The sequence below is a fragment of the Morone saxatilis genome, unplaced genomic scaffold, assembly GCF_004916995.1.
Source record: "Morone saxatilis isolate NCDOM2014 unplaced genomic scaffold, NCSU_SB_2.0 Contig12, whole genome shotgun sequence".
NCBI lineage: Eukaryota > Metazoa > Chordata > Actinopteri > Moronidae > Morone > Morone saxatilis.
The window spans coordinates 19,544,500-19,564,271 of record NW_023339674.1 but is presented as its reverse complement, the minus strand read 5'-3'; the positions used below and the strand labels follow the sequence as shown (position 1 = coordinate 19,564,271).

At 41.3% G+C, this 19,772-nt stretch overlaps 3 protein-coding genes across 7 annotated transcripts in view; 1 reads left to right on the top strand and 2 right to left on the bottom strand.

The window, feature by feature from the left end:
* Positions 1-6,487, top strand: part of il12rb2 (interleukin 12 receptor, beta 2a) — an 11,065-nt gene extending 4,578 nt beyond the window's left edge. The window contains exons 8-16 of the mRNA XM_035652748.1: positions 287-339; positions 2,318-2,528; positions 2,706-2,888; positions 3,018-3,119; positions 3,251-3,397; positions 3,540-3,671; positions 4,309-4,405; positions 4,537-4,624; positions 4,713-6,487. Of these exons, the coding sequence (XP_035508641.1) occupies positions 287-339; positions 2,318-2,528; positions 2,706-2,888; positions 3,018-3,119; positions 3,251-3,397; positions 3,540-3,671; positions 4,309-4,405; positions 4,537-4,624; positions 4,713-5,153 (1,454 nt within the window). The 3' untranslated portion in view covers positions 5,154-6,487. The remainder of the gene's footprint in view (positions 1-286; positions 340-2,317; positions 2,529-2,705; positions 2,889-3,017; positions 3,120-3,250; positions 3,398-3,539; positions 3,672-4,308; positions 4,406-4,536; positions 4,625-4,712) is intronic.
* Positions 6,488-6,642: 155 nt separating this feature from the next.
* serbp1a (SERPINE1 mRNA binding protein 1a) lies at positions 6,643-13,098 on the bottom strand. 4 transcript variants are annotated; one of them, XM_035652991.1, is made up of 9 exons: positions 12,721-13,098; positions 11,014-11,197; positions 10,315-10,455; positions 10,112-10,183; positions 9,317-9,391; positions 8,987-9,158; positions 8,524-8,568; positions 8,199-8,429; positions 6,643-7,993 (listed from the first exon to the last, which is right to left on the bottom strand). In XM_035652991.1, exons 1-9 carry the CDS (start codon positions 12,974-12,976, stop codon positions 7,937-7,939), a joined length of 1,233 nt encoding a protein of 410 aa, XP_035508884.1. In that variant the 5' UTR covers positions 12,977-13,098; the 3' UTR covers positions 6,643-7,936. The 4 variants fall into 4 exon arrangements, with proteins under 4 accessions (XP_035508884.1, XP_035508885.1, XP_035508886.1 ...); XM_035652992.1 differs by having other exon boundaries at positions 8,987-9,155; positions 12,721-13,097; XM_035652993.1 differs by having other exon boundaries at positions 10,112-10,180; positions 12,721-13,097.
* A 2,628-nt stretch (positions 13,099-15,726) lies between these two features.
* The window catches only part of hsd17b7 (hydroxysteroid (17-beta) dehydrogenase 7), a 4,293-nt gene continuing 247 nt past the window's right edge, over positions 15,727-19,772 (bottom strand). The window contains exons 2-9 of one of the 2 annotated variants that reach the window (XM_035653741.1): positions 18,484-18,690; positions 18,237-18,329; positions 18,010-18,124; positions 17,088-17,282; positions 16,862-16,975; positions 16,675-16,731; positions 16,498-16,596; positions 15,727-16,408 (exon numbers count right to left, since the gene is read on the bottom strand). In XM_035653741.1, coding sequence (XP_035509634.1) covers positions 16,271-16,408; positions 16,498-16,596; positions 16,675-16,731; positions 16,862-16,975; positions 17,088-17,282; positions 18,010-18,124; positions 18,237-18,329; positions 18,484-18,690 — 1,018 coding nt within the window. In that variant the 3' untranslated portion in view covers positions 15,727-16,270. Of the gene's footprint in view, positions 16,409-16,497; positions 16,597-16,674; positions 16,732-16,861; positions 16,976-17,087; positions 17,283-18,009; positions 18,125-18,236; positions 18,330-18,483; positions 19,039-19,772 lie in introns of those variants that run through there. The other variant, XM_035653740.1, reaches the window with a different exon arrangement.

Sequence of the window (19,772 nt, the reverse complement as noted above, 5' to 3'; positions counted from 1 at the left end):
AACATGACAAAATGTAATATATATATATATATATATATATATATATATATTTATGTTTTTTTTTGAAAAATGTAAAAACTTTGATCATAAAGAATAGATGTCTTTAAATGTATTTATCCTTTTAAAAATGTGACATTCAGCCAACGTGCTCATCAGTATTACTATTAAAGTCCCCTTGAGCAAGACACTGTAGTCCTATCAAATGTTTATTTAGCATGTCTGCCTTTATTTGATAAGGAATAGTGAACAGTCACATGGTCAGCATCTTCAACCCCTTGGCCACCAGGACGCTCTGAGCCTCACCACATTAAGGATGGTGTGAGCACAATTAGTGAACAAGTTTGTTTATATGTGTGTACAATAGAAGGGTCAGTATTTTATATTGCAATAAAATATTACGTTGCCTCTGATCTGGGTTAATGTAATTACCAGTTAAATAATATCTGTCTTGTTCCATGTTTTCCATGCATTACCTCATCCCTTTCCTGCCCTTTAGCCCTTCCTGTTAACTTTTTTTGAACTCCCATCTCTCTTTTTTTTGGTTTTACCTTATGTTGTTTAGTATCCTACTCTCCCCCTTTCTCTTCTCCATCACATCACATCACCTTTCATATCTTCTCCCTCACCTCTTCCTCTTTGTTATTCCCTCTCCTTTCCGACCCTCTCCACCGCTCTCTCCACATTCCTCCTCTTCTCGTCTTCTCTCTCATCTCCCCTCTTTGTTTCACCTCTGTTCTCCTCGCCTGTCCTTTCCTCTCCCCGGCCATCTGTTTATCCAATATGGCCGTCCCATCTCAGCTGGGAGCTTTCCCAGGGAACAAGACTTCTAATACAGTTCCTCCTCAACTTAATGGCCCTCAGTTCTGCTTTTGCCATTCCCGCTACATGCAGAGAGACAAAGCAGAAAAAAACGAAACAGACAGAGGAGCACAAAAACCTGTCTGGATCCCCCCCAAAAATTGTCCCTGGATGACTAAAATAAACAGTGAAGCCACATTTCAAAACGTCACGGCTATTTTCCTCCCTGCTACACTTTTATCAGGTGGACGGACTAAATATATGTATAAAGTTACACAGCATTTTACTCAGATTCTAAACAACATGTCATCTTTAGCATATAACTGAAGTAAGATTCTAGTTACCGTCACACACAGTTTTCTTTTTGCTATTGATATAGTAACAGTTAGAATTCAGACAAAATATTAGTTAACAGTATCTGTCACCTGGCTTTTGGCAGTCTTACGCATAACAATCAATCAATAAGTAAGCGTTCATATATGTGGCCAAAAAAATTATGTTTTGCTACATAATCACAGCATTATCAGTGTCAGTTCCTCAGACTGGATAAGCAAGTGCTTTTTCTAAGCATCACATTTTGCACTGATTGCAGTTTTAAGAAATGTTCTTTCTGAGAAAATGCATCAAGAATCAAAAACTAATTGACTAGGTAATCTACATGTCCATTACATCCATATCTAATTGAGTACAAGATCATATGTATCTTTTTTCTAGGTGTTACTGAAAGGCATTCTGAGATGTTGTAAATCACTAATACATGTGACAAAAGGTTAAGGTTAAAGGGGGGATATATATAAAAAAACAATGTTTATCAGACAATAGCTCCTGGAAAACACAGGGCATTGAATAATAATGATAAAACTGTAGCAGCCCTAATACGTTGAATTACTTAAAAGTCTTTTCTGACGTGGTACTTTCCTTTACTTCATCAACCCCTGTGTGTTGTGTGTTGACAAGGCACACAAAGGTGCTCTCTGTCCCAACACCAGACACACATCCTTTTTTATTAAAGGGTGTATAGAGGAAGGGGGTGGGGGGGTGTGGTGAAAAGGGAGTAGAGCTAGGAAGGTAAGATATAAACATATGAATCATCAATAGTCCCGATTGCCCTGCTAAATTCTCCCTCTCATTGTGTTTGTGGTGGGAGTCAGGCCAGGCATCCCAACACTGGAACAATGGAGGAGAGGGTAGCAATGGAGCAGCTACAGTATGAGTCACCCTCACACACACACACAGACACACAGACACACACACACACCTCCCCTTCCTCTACCACACACATACACACCAATACTCATTTAACGTCACCTAAAGACACTGAGAGATATGTGAAACTTGGCAGTAGACACCGCAGTTTCAGTTTACAAGAAAAGAGGAGCTGAACAGAAATGATGTGTCTCACATGTCGTTCTTGCAGTGTGTTGATTTAGAAAAATCTGCTGTTTCTTTTTACTTTAACAAAAGCAAATATATTTTGCCAATCACAGTGATTTACTTTTAAACATTTCTCTACCTGCAGGAGGCCAACATTTCTATCACTAGAGGGAAAATTGTGGAGTACAGAGTCAGAGTTTGGAGCCAAACCTCTGGTGTGGTCTTCAGCACTAACATTAGTGCTAATGCCAGGAATTATTCAGTCCCATTCTGTGCCAAATGTGAAGTGACATTGTGGGCTTGCAACTCCAAAGGGATGTCTCCTCCTGCCAGAATTACAACCCATCACAGATATGGTAAAAAAAAAAAAAAACTAACTTTGTATGAGCGTTTAATTGTTTGTAGCTTCATGAAGCCATAATTTGCCTCTTTTAAGGGTGATCAGATCAGATTAGTAATATTCAATCTCATGATTATTATTTTCTCTAAGGTTAAGCAATTAAAGTATTTATACATGCTCCTCTTTTTTTCAGCCAAGCCCGTAAAGGTTGTGCAAGTAACTGCAGACAACCACACTGTCACCATCTCCTGGAGAAAGCCTGAAACTGCACCACCACATGTGGCGTATGTGGTGGAGTGGTACCCAGAGGGCCACAAGCTGGAGGAGCTCAGATGGGTCAGGCTGGGCAGGAATGACAACCGTGCCGTTATTACAGGTGGGACATGTCGAGTTACAGTAAATAGAGGTGAAATCCAATATAATTTTTTCAGTTTAGTTGTTGACAGCTACATTTTCTCTTTTTCCTCTTTTTCACTGTTGTATAACACCATCTTTCTTTATGCAGGTATAAAGCCATTTGAGTGTTATGAGGGAGCAGTGTATGTTGTCTATAACGAGAGCTCAGTGAGTAAGAGAAGATTTACAGGAGTGGCCACTTCGGAATCAGGTAAGATCTAAGAAGAGCTTAACAGTCTTAATTCAGCAATTCAGTCTCAAACTGTTAAGAAATGTTTCAAATATTTCTTTATTATCCATCCTGTTGAGGAGTCTTTTTTGGGTTCTGCTTGTTGTTTGCAGCCCCGGCAGCTGGTTCATCAGTCAAAGAGGAGGTTGAGGGAAACAAAGTGAAAGTGACCTGGATAGAGATTCCCAGGGATCAGCGTGGGGGTTGCATCACCATCTATACCATCTATTTAGAGAGCGACAGTGGATACAGGCAGTCTTGTAAGAACCATTTATCTGAGGTGTTGTTATCTTACTGAAACATCTTGTACACAGAGCTGATGGCATGTTGTTTGTAGCATGCAGAAAGTCATATGAGTAACTTTCTTTAAAATGGTGTGCGTATAAATGTGTTTTTTTTTAGACTCTATGCCAGCATCAGAGAGGACACATATCATCAAAGACCTGCCTCCAGCTGTCTACAGTCTGTGGATGACTGCTTCAACTGCTACAGGAGAAGGCCCTGCAGGTCAAAAGATCAAGTTCTTCATCCTGCGTAAGCAGCTATTCAAGTTTCTTTAAAGGACTAGTTTCTAAAATGGGCTTATTCACTTTCTTTCAAAGATATAAATGAGAAGATGATGCCACTGTTTGGCACTGGTTTGACTCTGTTACTGTCTGTACAGTAAATATGAAGCTACAGCAGTGACTTCCTGGAGTCCCCGCTTGCTGGCTGGCTGAGCACATGCTCCTGGCCAAGAAATAGTCCGACACATAAGCCGCTCTAAAGCCACAAGTTGTGGCTAATTCACTGTTTGTGCAGATGAAACACACAAAAATTAACATGTTTTTAACTACGCTTTGGATGTGCTAATAGGTAGAATAGATTTTGTTGGATAGAGCCAGGCTCGCAGTTTCCTCCTGATTCAATCTTTATGCTAAGCTAAGCTAACTAGTCTCTGGCTATAGACTAGAAAAAAATAAGCTCAATGTCCACTTACTAGATTTTTCAGGAGCTTTCAAATGGTTTTCCCAAACAAGGATTTTACAACACTTAACCAGACAACTTAAAAAAAATGTTCCACCGTGACAGCTGTTGCTAGTGTCTTTTGATGTTTTGTGTGTTTTCTGATTTTGCCAGAGGAGCCAAATGTACAATCTTACATCTCCCTGTTTCACTGTCACTGTTGCAGAGGAGACCCAACTATCCCTCCTGCTGATGTGTGGGCTCACCTCCCTGATCGTGCTCTTTCTGCTGTGTCTGTGTCAGAGTTCAGCAGTGAGGCAGAGGTATGTGAGGAACAAAAGCTCCATATGGATTTAAAAGTGAACCTTTCAATTATTGTTCCCCAACAGTTCTGCAGAGAAACCACAATGGATGTGATAACAAATAAATTACTATGTTCCACTTTCCCCCTTAGGTTCTGGATGTTTTTCCCGTGCCTCAAGCTTGATGATGTGCCAGATCCTGCAAACAGCAAATGGGCAAAAGAGTGTACCCAGGAGAAGGTAATTAAGTAGACGTGGATGAAATACAAACTACTGTACACTGCAGCGCACTGTTCATAGTTTAAGCCTGTATCTCCCTTTAAAACAGGGCAAGATGAACCTCCAGCTGCAATCGAGTAACTCCAGTGCAGCCGAGGAGGAGGAAGAGCCCATCCTGGTGGATGTTGAGGAGCTGCCCAAGCAAAGCACTGACATCCACTCAGCTTCAGACGTCTCCTCACTGCTCCCTCATCAAACCAGCATGAGCCCAATGACAGAGCCGGTCATTTACATCAAGAGCTTCTCCCATGACTCAGACAGCTCAGACCACACGCATACCTCTCTGGACACCAACACAACCGTTGACTATATCTCCGGACACGGGCCAGAAAATATCTACGAGGATGAGGAGGTGGAGGACGACGGAGAACCGTTTTTAGACATGCTGGGTTTCTTCCCCAGTCACAACATCATCATTGAGCCATTTGGAGGGAAGTTGACTCTGGATGCGGTCAAAATCGACTGCAATGACTTCTTTCAGAACAGTTAGTGTTAACCCGAAACCAGAACTCTTTGGTGAGATGAGGTTTGAGTGGAAACAATTTTTTGAGGAAGAAGACTGCTAAACAAAAGAGACGGGACACAATGACTGGAGATGGTGACTGGATTCTTCTTTATCTGTTTCAGTGTTGTTTTTTGCTCACTGAAATCAGAACCGTAAAAAAAACAGCTCTCTCGCTTATGTCGTCCAGAGCTGTTTGCAGAATTTTTGTTTTCATTTCATGCATTACCATTGTTTTCACTTTAGGGCAGCATTGGATACACTAATAACATGAGCAAAATGAACACAGTACAGGCTGCCCGACAGAGTATATCAAATTTTGTAATTTATACCAGTTTTATTAAGGCATCCCAATGCTGAAAGCACTGATAGGCCCATTTTCACAGCAGACTTTTTGACTTAGGAAAAGCACAGGTGTTACTAAAGAAAGGTGTCAGGTGTCCCACTAAGCCACATGTGTGATAGTGAGCCAGCAGGCCCAGTACCAGGACCCTGAAACTGAAGCAGCAATTCAACCATCATTTACACCTGTGGTTTTCCTATTGAGTCTATTATTGCCTCACGTTGTTGACCATCTTGTATATTGACTGGGCCTTTAAATACATCTATGCTACCTCAATCTTAGCTCATCTAAAACAGGAGAAAGGTAAATTGTCTCTCAAGTTTGTTAGTGGTGGGGGTGGGTAATATTACTGCATGATGACAGATAATTTATTATCATTTTGCTGAAGATCAGAATCACGATCAACCAGTTGCACCACTGTTTCAAGATGTATGTGTCACAAGTTTTATGGCAATTCATCTAACAGTCGTCAAGACATTTCACAAAATGCCAGAAATGCTGCCACCTGCTGGTGGCACCAGAATCACCGCAATCAGAATTGATCCTTTATGGACCACGAATGTGCAAAATATCATTGCAATCCATTGTTGTTGATATTTCAAACAGTCCGAAGTGGTGTACCAACCAACATTGCCATCCCTAGAGCCAGGCTGCTGACACGGTGAAATGTATGTATGTATAGTGTGTTTTATGTTTAAGTCTGAAAACTCTTGTGGACCATTTTGAGCAGCAGCATCTCTAAATAGATTTGCAATTGCTCACTTTTTCTAATTGGGAATCAGTTTAGCTCGTATAGAAACCTTCTGATTTTTTCATTTAGTTGCACAGTCTTCAGTTTTAATGTCAATGCAAATAAACAAGTGATTTCATCATCTGCATTTGTAAGTACTTCCCTATGTATGCAGCAACATTATTTTAATCTGCACATAAGTTCTTGAATGAAATCCTGAGGTGGGAGGTGACTATTTGACATTCTGGTTCAACAAGTTACTCCAGTAAAGATTTGTGGATGCTCACCTTTAACAGCAGGATAACTTATATGGAGAACACATATGGAGATGTCAATGTAAGCAGAAGCAAAGTACTGTACATCTGTAAATTCAATTTGGATTAAAAAAAAAAAGTGACAATGCAAAAGATTTATCGACCATCTTTATTTACCGACAGAGGTCTCTAATAGCAGGGCTAGAATTCACACATTTGTAGAGCACTTCAGTTGCTCCACACAATGAACGACCGTATTTCTTTCAGAGCAATTATGCAGTGGTGCCACTGTGGAAGCTACAGGGCAAGTCAACAGTGGAGGAAAATATCAGCACAGAACAGACTGCAGAAACAAACTGAAGCTGGGCCGAGTTTACATCTGTGGAAGGATGCTCGAGTGGAGTGTAAACAGTCGGAGAAGGTCTGAGGGCTTCCAGCGGACTACAGCCACATCTCAACTGTGTAAAGACACTTCCTCTCCGTATCGCTCGTGAAAGCAAAAACAAGTAATCAAAAGATGAAATTATCAGGGAGGAAGAGACAAGATGGTGTTATAGCACCCCAAATACAAGTAAATCAGAACACATGGAGTAACTTTCAACTTTAAATTTATCCACTTGACAAAAGTCTCAGGATCAATGCAAATTTAGGAGAGTAATCACCGATGTGTTCCTCAAAAATGACCTAATGTTCCTCCTTTAGAACATTTCAGTATAAATGAACCTTAATACATATTTAGGCGCCATTTCATCAATGCATTCACCTGTAGACAGCATCCCTTGATCAAGATCGTGTTCTATTTGCACCATGTGAAATAGTCTGACAGAATTTATGAAAATAGTTAAGATTTACAGGCCGAAGATCATAGAAGAATAGACCTCCTGTATAAAATATAAAACAATACCCCAGTGCTAAAGAAAAAAAAAATCTGTAAATCTCAATGAGTGAAGCTCTAACTTCATCAGAAATACCTGGTGTGGCAGAGCCTATGAGCTTGGGTTAAAGCTCCACAGTGCCTATTTCAAAGCGACCAAGCAATGGCTCACACCAAGCTGAAGACACTCTTATGCTTACATTTCTAAATGCATATTTTCAAGCAGCAATTACAAAAATGTATCAATGGACAATGCATAACCTCTGAAAAAAATACTGTATGAAAACATCCCTGCTACTTTGTTTCCAAGTACAAAACCTCTACCAATAAGTTGCTCCAGAGTAGCAAGAAGTCCTTTTCTTTTTTTTCTTTTTTTTGTGTTAATTTCTGTTTTTTTTTTTCCATCTTCGTTTTGTTTTTATTGGGTAAAACTCAGTCCTCACATTAAGTGCCATAGATAATGACACTCTTCTCCATCATTTCACTTTGCTGAAGGATCCAGGAACATGCAAGCCTCATAATGGAGGTGCTTAAGAGGCTCCTGTAGGCCTGAGGGACAACAGCCGGGGCTTAAGCCAGGGCTGGGAAGGCTTCTGGGTCATCCACATTGGGCACCGACGCAGATGACTGTGAAGAAAAGGAAGTCAAGGAGTTAGAAAATCTATGCATTTGAAAATGGGCTACAGATGAATGAATGTAGTTTAAAAGTGGCTTAAAATGACTCCAGAATTTCAGTTTAACTTTTATACAGGTGTGCTGAATCCTGAAGCAGACAAAACACTTATGTGGTGATCATATGACACAGCAGCTAAACTTCCAATAAGACATATACCTTGTCAGTCCTTCCTCCACGGACCGGCCTAGTAGCCTCGGCGGCGGCTGCAGCAGCAGCACCACCGCCGGCACCACCACCACGATCGCCAACGGCCCCACGGCCACGGCCGCCCCGGCCACCACGTGGCCCTCCGCGCCCACGGCCTGGGCGACCCAGGTCTCCGAAGTTGATCTCCAGCTGGGACGTAATGTCATTGGCTGGCTTCCTGAAGTGATGCGCATCATCCAACTGTATAGGAAAAATAGGGATGAAAAGCGAATTATGTTTTGTTTTGGGATGCATTTTGAGTTCAGATGACGTGCAACAAACGTAGAGATTTTACCTTAGACTCATCAATCTCAGGGTCAATCAGTTCGCTTTTCTTATCCTGGGTTGGAGAAATGGAAATTAACACAAAAATTAACACAAAATACCACACCAAAGTGTTACCACACATACAGATGCATTTAACTATGAGTCAGTTATAGTTTTGGTTTACACTGAGGTTTTTTATTTTTATTTATGGCTTAACTAATTCTAAGCACCCTGCTGTCATTTACAGGAAACTGATGCAACACTCGTATACCTTATCTGTGTGTACAGACAGACTTGCTTACTAATTGAAAACTCTAAAGGGATGGGGTTTCCCTTGACAATGGGCTGTGTGAGTTGCTGTTTGGCATGATGGACGTACAAAATATAGGCAAGGTGTACATAAGCACATGTATTATCATCAACCTCATCGCCGAAATTGAAAGTGAAATACGGTTGTATACAGAATGAGCAGAGCTATGGTTTTGACTCACCTCTGCCTTGGACTTGTGCAGCACAAATCCTTTGTTCCAATCATCTCCCTGGTTGACCTTACGGATGTTAAACTCCACCTTGGCCCGCTCCTTGTCCTGCATGGCCTTCCATTCATCCAGAGTCATCTCCTTGGGGCCTTCCTCCTTCACTTCCTCAACCTCATTCTCCCTTCAACAGACACAGACAGACACAGTGTCACAGCGTTATGTTTAACATAATCTGAGTTGGTTGAACAATGCAGCCCAAAAACAATTGTAAATTATGACGTTTGATGGAATTACAGCAAAACCAAATCAGGATGTATGAAGACAGAAAACACAGGAACTTACTTGTTCTCAGAGTCAGCAGGTGGATGTTCCTCTCCCTCAGGGTTCTCTTCAGTGACGTTTGATTGGTCAAGCTCACTATGAGGAAAAAAAAAAAAAAAACATGGTCAGATTTCAATTAATAATGAAAAAAATAGAGTTTATGTCCGTATAAATATTAAACAGTGTAGTGTTAACAGCCAGCAAGGCCAATAAAGACGATTCATGAAGACGATAATGTTCAGTTTTTTTGAAAGGTGTTGTGTACTACATATTAAATCTTTTCATTTCAATGAATTTGTTAATAAAAGGTTGTAGTTTTATTGAATTGTATTACAGTCAGGTGTTACTTATAATTTAGTTGACATGGATATAAATGGAGTGGACTAAATATTAGTAACAGGATGACAATACAACCACAAACTACAGCCTCTAGTTTCAACAAAAACTGAGTATTAAAAGCTTCATGAAGGTAGGAGTTATTCCAGGGCTGTTGCATTACACTACATTAGTTTCAGCAAAGCGTACCTAATAAACTGGCAAATGAGTGTATTTGGATTTATTTTCTCATTCGAATACCTTGACACCGGCTGAACATGGAACCTGAATATCCAAGTCTACCAAGACCAACCTATCCTACACATCTCTATATGAAACACTATCTTACGTAAGAATACACCACACAAGGAGAAATTGATCACAAGCTTTTAAAAAATAATTTTTTCTGTTTTCCTTAGGTTCTCAGTAAGAAAGTGTTCTGCAACTCCCCAACCTCCCATCATGCAAAGTTTCTGTTATGCTGCACATAGAAGAACTTACTTTAGTTCATCCTTGACGGTGCCCCAGTTGTGAGATCCACTTCCACCACGCTTCTCCTCACCTTTCAGACTACTGAAACAACATTTGTTTTAGCCAGGATCATGACACTTACACAGCATGAAAACCAACGTTTTCAACAGACCTGGTGTAAATTAAGAATATATTTTATTTAAGGCCAAAATAAGAGCCGAAAAAGTACTTACGATCGGTCACTGCCACTGTGTCTATCAAATTCACGTTTTCCTCTGGAATCAAAGCCATCGCTGCGTCCCATGCCACGTCCCCTTCCTCCACGGCCTCCTCTGCCGCCGCCACGCCCTCTCATCGGCCTATCACCAATGGGTCTGAAGAGAGAAACAACGAACATGGTCAAAACCCCATTAAAACCCAGGTTCAGATCTAAGGTGGGTCATCTACAGCCTTTTTTTTTATTCAGTACAGTTTTTGAGTGGTCAGCCAGCTTACCAAAGAATGATAGTTAGCAGTAAACTGGTACATTCACATGTTCAACAGGTGCTAATAATGCATACCTAATATTTCAGTTTATTTAAATTACAACTCTACATAAAAATGGGATTATGTTTTTTAAACTTAAGTCTAAATTGACTGATGTTTGAAGTTGGTTTTAATCTATATTTAAACAATTTTAGTAAAGTAACCTGGTGAGCTAAAGAGCTGCATGTGCCTACAGCCGTTTGGGCAAAACTGTAAAATACTAAGCCTTATCATTTTAAGCAACGCCTTTAACAGTTGCTCACCCTACCCACACCCCCCTCCCCCCTACTGAGTACTGCGTTTGCCCCATGTGGAGCTAGGAAACACCCTGTAAAAAGGTATTATCGTAGTGGATTCACTCTCCTCCTCTCTTATGTGGTTGCTGTTAAATTTAATAATCAACTTACTTTTCCACTGAGAATTCGCCACCCTCAGGCTTCTCGCCAGCGTCACCAGCAGGCCTCTCGAAGCGGCGTGGGGGCCGTCTATCCACAGGCCGCCTGTCTGTCGGGGGGCGCCCCTCTCCCTGGCCACCCTGGGGTCTGGAGCCATCGCCCTCCGGCTTGCGGCCCATTCTCCTCATGCCGGCACCTAGGAATGACCACAACAGGAGGATTAGAGGACCAATAGCATTGATAGATCAGGACCCACTGCTGAGCCCCAGACAAGAGAAAGAAAAGGAGGGGATTGTTCTGTTTAAATGGAGCAAATAATTCCAATTAATGTTAAGAATTAAAGAACCGAGGCAGCTGGTATTAAACACTGTGCAACTTTCTTCTGTCTGCAATGTAATCTCATTAATAAACATAAAACAACTGAACCCATTTAGTGCACAAAAAGATAATCTGTTTGTGGGAGAAACTTAGTGCAAAGGTGAGTAATCTTACATTATAAAAAAGGGATCAAATATTTGCAGCGTGATCGCTCTTTATTTCCTAAATTATTACAACTGAAAGGTGTACTGATGGGTTAAATCACCCAGCCACTCTGGTTAATAAAGTGTTTAAACCTCCATGGCACATGGTTGACTGCCACTGGCCCAGTGTGACACAACAAGTCCCACCCATTGACTAAATCACCAGCTACCAAAATAGACACCCTCTACTACACGGCAGCAGCTGGGTGCCCCATAGTCGGCGCACCTGTCTCATCTTCTCTCAGGCACACAGATATTGAGCACGCTGGGCAGACTTACATGATGATAATGGCCAAATAACTACACGTGTAAAAGTATCCAAGAAGCAATTCCTGACTCTGGATGCTTCAGTTCTGCATGTAGTTCACCTAACTCATTGCAACCCCAATATGTACACTGGAGAGGATTTTTTAATTTTATTTTAAACAGGCTACTTGATAAAATGTAACATTTAGACAATCCCCATAGATCATATCTACTCAAACAGAAATGGGAAAGTAAATGCTGTGAGGTGGGTCGATCACATGCATTGTTCACCAATGGGAAGTGGCAGTTTGGAGGCTGTGTTTTAACACGCCCCACACTACAACCACGAGGTTCATCACCGTGAGGTCAGTGCTGCTCCTAATGTCTGACAAATCCACCTGCAAAGCCACCAACGACACAGTTAACACATTTAACTTTACTTTAACAGCTCGTATCTGCCATGTGTACGATTTCACTAATCACCCCCTCCCCCCGGGGTTTATTAAAACACATTTTTGAAAATCCAGTTTAATCATACTCTCGGCCATTCCATGAAAGTGTGCAAAAAAAAAAAAAAAAAAAATGTTTCCTTACTGACAGGAGCCACATTTGAACATCTTGAGGCCACTTTCTCCTGTTAGCCAGGCTTTCGGGTTGTGCCTGTTCAACAAGGCCGGAGGGGAGAGAGGCGGAGGGGGGGAGGCGAGCCAAAACAAGTTGGCCTGCAAACGGTTTATCACCAAATCGCCTAAGCCCCACACATCCCCCTGCTTTACACCGTGTGTTTCAGTGTCTTCACCCCGGCAGCTGACAGCTAACTGCGGCACAAAAGCAGCCACGAGGACCTCATGTCACGGGGGCTTACGAACCGTTGCTAGCTAGTCAGCAACTTAGCCTAACATCTTTGAGTTGTAGCTGGACTGAGAGCTAAAAACGCAGAAATAAATCTCACCATCTTTCTTTGGTGGGACGGGTGCCTGGGTCTCCTCCTTCTTATCGGATAGTGGGGCCTTTCTGTCTTTTTGGGACTCCTTTTTCTGCTGCTTGGCAGCCTGGGCTAGAGTCTTGGCGGCACCAGGAGCAGGAGCCTCCTTCTTCTTTACTTCGGCTTGCTTCAGAAGCTCAAAGGGATCCGACTCATCGTCAAATAACTGGTCGAACCGATTGGTTATGGCACAGCCAAAACCTTCTTGCATCTGTCCGGGCATGATGGCGCCCCTTCAGCAGGATTTTCCTCCGATTCTATGAGGCTTGGTGCGAACACTTCGCTAGATGAAGCCACAAGATGGCTGGGAAAAGGACCTTCTTCTCTTCCGGCGCGATAGACATCCGGGACCTCGGAGTTGGCGCGGATGGGAAATGTAGTTTTTTTTGCAAATGAGATGCAGTTGACTCAGTTACGGAATACACAAGGGTGAAACTACACTACCCACAATTCTCTCCTCTCCAGTGTTCCTGCCTTCTGTGAGCATGGGTGCCCTCACACACACTCTGAGCTCTTGTTTTGACTCCTCAGAAAACCTCCTCAGACCTCATAGCTGTTGTCCACATGAGTGTACCGGTTTTCAGACTAAAGAGGGCTCAACTACTACGTCAACCCGGTTTATACTCTCTTTAATATACCTTTGAAAACGTCTTAGAGAAAGCAGGTGCATCTGTTTGTGGCTAACATGTTTCAGTCTAGTTAGAAGACAAGCTGTGAGGAAAGGTCAACATATAATTAGTCATTATTACTGACATTACCATCAAGAGTGACAGACTCAACAAGGATTCACACTGTACCCAAGAGTCACGAGATCCTCTTTAAACCCTGCATGTACTGCTCGTGAGAACAGTCTTTCACATTGTATTTGGATATGGGGTAATAAAAACAACCTAATGCATAGCATGTGGTTCTGTACACAAAGATTAAACATGGGAACATTAAAAAACAAGGCCAAAGGCTCAATAGTTTGGTCAGAAGGCATCTTTAGTTCCTCTCTCGCAGTAATCCTCTTCACACTGGAGCAGAGGAAGAGGAGTTAACAGTGGGTTAACACACCACAAGTTGCAGTTTGTGGATTAATTTGTTCAATGCATGTTTTGTTTAGGTTATGACTTGAACTAAGTTGGAAGGAGGAAAATGATTTCATCTAAAAAAACATCACAGGTCACATTATTCAGGGCTGGAGGAAGTTTTTCGTGTCTTCTAGTACAGAGTGGATGTGATCTACTCTTTTGATCATGAACAGGAAACCAACCTATATTAGGTTACACATCCTGTTGAGTTTTCACTGCTTCCTTATCATAAGAAGATCAATCATTTTAGCAGAAAAAGCTGTTTTTAAGAAATATATAAAAGGTTTGATTATAACTGAGATGGTTCAAGAGTTACAGACTAAAATGTTTTTTATTAAAATGTAAAAAAAAATCATGTTTATTTAAATAAAGACGTCATTTGGTTTGTTATGCCTCATTTCTGCTCTGAGCAATTAGATTTTTGCATCTGAGGCTACACACAGTTCTGTTGTTTGAAACACGTTTTACAGTTGTGAATGTTTTAATGTTTACAATACTGTATGTTTCCATTATGAAGGAGACCTGTGGGAATTATGCAGCCTTTTTTAAATGGCTTTAATCTGAAGATTTGATGGTATCAGGGGATCATTGTGAGTGGTCTTAGCACACCATTCACATAGGATGTCATGGTTTTGATGTGGTATTTAAGTAGGGAGCCTAGTTTTTGACCCATGTGGTTAAAACTTGGTCGAACATTCAAATGTGAAGCCTAACAAAAAGGCACTAATATCTGAAAATCTCATTGATCGCTGAAGGTATTTTGGGATCTGTGGTTTCTGGTGTTTGACCTTATAAGGAAGGCCAGCTGATGGGCTTGTTAGGGAGCACTGACCTGTGTGGTTGTCAGGGAGACAAACGGACACTTCAGGTCTGTTTAAATGTATATAATGTAAATACAAAGATGATTTTTAAAGATGACTTTATGATTTAAACTCAGTAGAGACAACCAAACACAAGCGGAATAAAAAAAGTTAACCTTTAAAAAATACATTAGTGATAAAGAATATAACTCTAATATAATTCACTCATTCATTAAAACATAATTATGTTCAGCTTCATCTGTTTTTCTAAATTCTGTCCAGGTCTGAATTTCCAGTCCACAAAGTTTCACAAAGGCTGAAGTTCTTTACTGTCTGGAGGGATTTCAAAGCTCTACTAAGCTGTTCCTCCATCATATTATCATACAGGACTCAGTGGGGCTACTGAAAACCAGTTACTATTTAATGATCAACGTTACCATTTCTGGTTTTACAAATAACATCTGAAAGTGAAAGCAAATACATATAGTGTCCCACATGTATATTGAATCCACCATTAAATTAATAATCAATAATTGTCCAAATACTAGCTTTCTTCCTATGAGACAATCACTGTACACTTCTGTATTTCATTGGAATCCAGATTTATAATGTGTATAATGAGTTTATTCCACCTACAGTTTGACTGATCCTTACTCAGCCCTCACAATGGCCACTTATACTGTACATTTAGTTCAGGGAAAGAGGTGGCAGCAATAACAATCACTTATTCTCTGCTTGTCTGTATCTCACATTACTGAAGCGGTCCAACCCACAGGATGATACAGTCGCTCTGACAGTCGATCCTGAACACACTCAGAGAACCATTATTATTCCTGCGCATCCAAAGATGACATCTCCAGTCACCAAAGCCATGATAGAGTCGTATGCGCTCATGGTCATGGTCATGGGCACGTTTTTCGTCTATTTCTGCGGGATGGTGTGGGCTTTTTGCAACCCGAAACTCAGCGGAGAAGAGGAGGAGTGTGGGACTCGGAAACAAGCAGCGGAACACGGGGACGACCGCTGGGTTTGCGCCTCGAATCCACCGGAGCGGAATATCAGGTGCGCCTGTACGCATGTGCCGGCACCGCCGTACACCGCGCAGGGGCTCACACAGACCACCTATGTAAACTTTTTGGATGATACGGATAGTCTTCTGTCAGACTGCACTGCATTTTGCCGGGAGGATCACGGAATCAACAACCAAATTGGAAATAGTCCCTCCTGGACCGCATAGACTTAACAGTTGGTGACCTCGCATACCGCCCATGGCTATTTGCAAAACTGTGTCGTTCTCCTTATGTAATATCACACTTTATGGAGTGAATGCACTGAAGATGAAAACAGGCAATGCTCAGTTTAATTGTAAACTCTTTACCAACCCATCCCAACATACATTATTTTGGCTCTTTCACTTCATGCCTGATACAGACAATAAATATGGAAACAGGAAATCAAACTTATATCATAGAGTCACTGTCACTTGTTGTTTTTCTTTGTGCTGTGAATTCAGGCTTGCAAGTTCCAGTAGCAGGCAGAGAAGTGTTATTTTTGTGAGGTCTGACAGCCAGTGTGCATGCTGCTCCCTGGTGACCTGTGAGACAGGAATAAAATACTCTCCATCCCAGAACTGTGTGATACGCATCAAGATGATCCAGGTCCTGCAGGAAGACTGTGAACTTGGGATTCTTTTTGTTTTTCCTTCAGTTTCTTTCTCACTTCACTTTCCAGTTGCAGTAATTTCTCATACAAAGCCTCTGATGTTTCCAAATCAACGTCCATCTGCAAAGCGGAACAGAAGACACAAAGCTCACCACACGGACTTTGACTAGTCAAACTAAACGTTAATGGCTTGTGTTCCTTTGCCGTACCTTGCGTGGTTGTGTGTAGTTTTTGCCACGCCCAGATGTTAAGCTGTGGTACTTGGCTTGAGGGTCCAGTGATTCAGGCTTTTGATTAAATAGCCAGAACTGCAAGAAAGAGCATCATTCATGAATACTGTACTGTACTAATGTGTGTATGGAAGTTTGAAAATGTGCTTTACCTACCAGGGCTTCAGCTCCATTGTAAGGGATCAGGGTGAAAGTATTGGTGAACACTCTTATCTGAGATCATGAGAGAGAGAGATGCATTTAGATACCACCAAATAATTCTAGTTTGTTATTCTTCTCACATCCATCACAGCACAAAGACAAACGGGGCAAAAATAGGTGTTCGTTAATAATTCGCACTCACAAGCCAAAAGACAGGCATAAGTAAGGTCCAGAGGAAGGCTGGGAAGGAGGGCAGGATACCGTAGGTCAGATTGGTCATCACAAAACCAGGACAAATGACGGATGAGTACAAACCCTAGAAAGCACAATAAAAGCATGATTACAGTCATCAACATCATGGGAGATAAAAAAAAAAGAAGCCTTGCAGGCATGGGTGATACACAGCGGGTATGAGGCGTGTGAGAGACCTGTTTGTTATAGCGTGTGTTGAGTGCCAGGCTGAGCAGGTCAGAAGCATATTTGGAGGAGCTGTAAGGTTGGGTGCCTCTCTGGTGCTGTATGTCTTCCAAGTTAAAAGCCGAGCGGTGAGCGTTACTGGAGGAGGTCCAGATCAGCTGGGACGTTCGGCCTGCATGGCACAGAACTGGTTCCAGCTCCCTGATCTGGGCCATAAAACAGGAGAACAACAGTCATTTATGATGGAAGTAATTTGGGCTCAGTTTTAGTCTTAAATAATATGTTACCATGACACAAAGGTGGCCAGTTTGCCATGAAACAAGACAGAAAGAGGCTGAGAATTCAACTTAATTTTAGAAACCTGGTTGATTTTTGTGACAAACAGGTCTAATTATTGCATCTTACTACTTTGTTATACACTTCTGAAAGCATATGTCTAAATGATTAAGATACAGATTTTAAGCAGCAGTAACACTAAAAACTCTTTCCACATAGATACTACTAGAGTCTTTTTAAAAAGGCCTTTAACTTGAGCTGTCTAAACAGGAAATTAAAGGGTTTTCGTCTCTAAAATATATATATTTAATATAGCAGCAGAGATGATTTATATTTCTGGAAAGTCTAAATAGGAACTTTGAGAGAGTATCTCTGTGATGGCAACTTAACACACGTCACACTTCATCTGCAAATGCACAGTAAGCAGGATCTTGTCCGCAGTGACCTTATGGCTAGAACACTATATACTGTTAATTTTTAATGAGCAGTGTTGCTAAGTGACAGACAGATCTGGTATCGCCTATATTTATTCCATCAAGGGTAAACAAGAACGCTCACCCTGCAGAAAGCTGAAGGAAACATGGTTTTGTGTCCAATTCCCTAAGTCAATCCGAACTTACTCACTAGATAATTCAGTAGCCAAAATAGCTCACTCACTAGCAGGAAGTGACCAAAGAGGTTGGTCGCGAAAACTTCTTGCAGGCCATCAGCAGTGACGCAGTCCTTCTGTGTTAGAATCCCCTCACCGGTGGCAAACATGGTGATGATATGGCTGCAATGAAGACATCATAGAAATCTGAATTCTGAAATAAACACCAGTGCAGCTAAATAATTTGAAGAAGCTTCAGAAGTCAGGTGTTTCTAACATGAAAAAGTAGAAGTACCTAGAGAAGAGGCCTTTGAAAAATGCTTTTACATCAAACTGTGGGTTTGGCATAATGCCTGCATTCAGGTAGAGGTAGTCCAGCCGGTTATACCTGGAATAGACAACCATGTTCAGTTCTGTAACACACAGAATGCACAACCTGCTCTGTATTTATGACTATCTGGTCCTTCTGTGAGTCTGTAATTTCGTTGTACTTGTGACAATGACAAATAAAGATGATTCTGATTCTGATTCTGTCCTCCCACCTGAGTTTGACCTCCTGTGCAGCAGCGAAGACTGAGGAGATGCTGCTGGTGTCCATCTGCAGGAGGGCCACCTGGGCTGTGGGGTGAGAGGCGAGGAGGGCAGAGCGAGCCGCCTGAGCCCGCCGCATGTTCCTGCAGGCCAGACACAGCTGGAGACCCTCTGTGTCCTGTGAGAGGAGACGCTCACACAGCGCCAGGCCAATGCCACTGCAGGAGAACATGCAATATACAGTAATGGAGCACTGTACAGTGGATATGTACGGTAATATATCCACATATTTCATGTAGCCTCAATAAAACACCTATTACACTAATCATTCAATCATTATTCCAGCAGTCTTTGCACTCTGTTGTTTACAATTTACAAAGTTTGACATGTATCTATGTGCATGTGTATGTGTATGTATGTACATAATACCGTTTTAAGTAGGATATTTGACAGACATTCCCTCCAGATCCAGCGACGACTAAAGCTTCACCCAGTTTTGGCAGAGGACCGTTGGCTCACCTCCCTGTGGTCGCTCTTTACCATAGGGGTTTCATTTAGGGACCATCAATTAAAGACGAGAGGAATCAGAAGTTTCTTTTCAAAAGCTTCCATGTAATGTGACCAAGTCACTCAAAGTCAATGCTGAATTAAACTACTACCTTACCCAAGAAAGACATACCTCTTTTAATACGTTTGTATTGGTTCTTATATTTTATATTTACATTTATATGGAAAAAAATATCTTTTTTCAATAGTTTCCATGTCATGTGACCCAGGGACTCCAAATCAATGCCGAATTATATTACTAGACTACACTAGTAGGATACACCTGAATATAAGCAGCATTAAAATTGGATAAAAAGAGGTGTGTCCTACTTACAGAGTCTAGTGTAGTCTATTTTCTATATAAATATTAATATAAAATAGCATTAAAGCATTAATAATTGATCAAAAGAGGTGTGTCCAAGTTGGGGAGTGTAGTAATATAATTGTGCATTGATTAGGAGTCCCTGGGTAACATGACTTGGAAACTATTGAAATAAATCCCAATTTTCCCAGAAAAATATGAATATAACATACAAGAAGCATTAAAAAATGATATAATGAGGGGTGTTCTAGTTGGGCAGTAATATACTTTTGCATTGATTTGGAGTCCCTGGAACCCTTTCTATATAAATATTAATATAAAATACAAGAACCAATAGAAACGTTTTAAAAGGTCACATGATATGAAAGCTATTAAAAAGAAACTGCGGATTGCCATGGTGATTTATTGATGGTCCCTAAATGAAAGCCCTGT

What these genes read in the sequence shown, in the direction of transcription:
- serbp1a (XM_035652991.1), bottom strand. Translation starts at nt 12,976, where the DNA reads ATGCCCGGACAGATGCAAGAAGGTTTTGGCTGTGCCATAACCAATCGG. An exon ending in CCTGCTGACTCTGAGAACAA is followed by an intron (nt 9,159 to 9,316) that starts GTAAGTTCCTGT and finishes CTGTGTCTGTTG; the next exon opens with AAGGGAGAATGAGGTTGAGG. An exon ending in GTGGAGGAAGGACTGACAAG is followed by an intron (nt 7,994 to 8,198) that starts GTATATGTCTTA and finishes TTTTCTTCACAG; the next exon opens with TCATCTGCGTCGGTGCCCAA.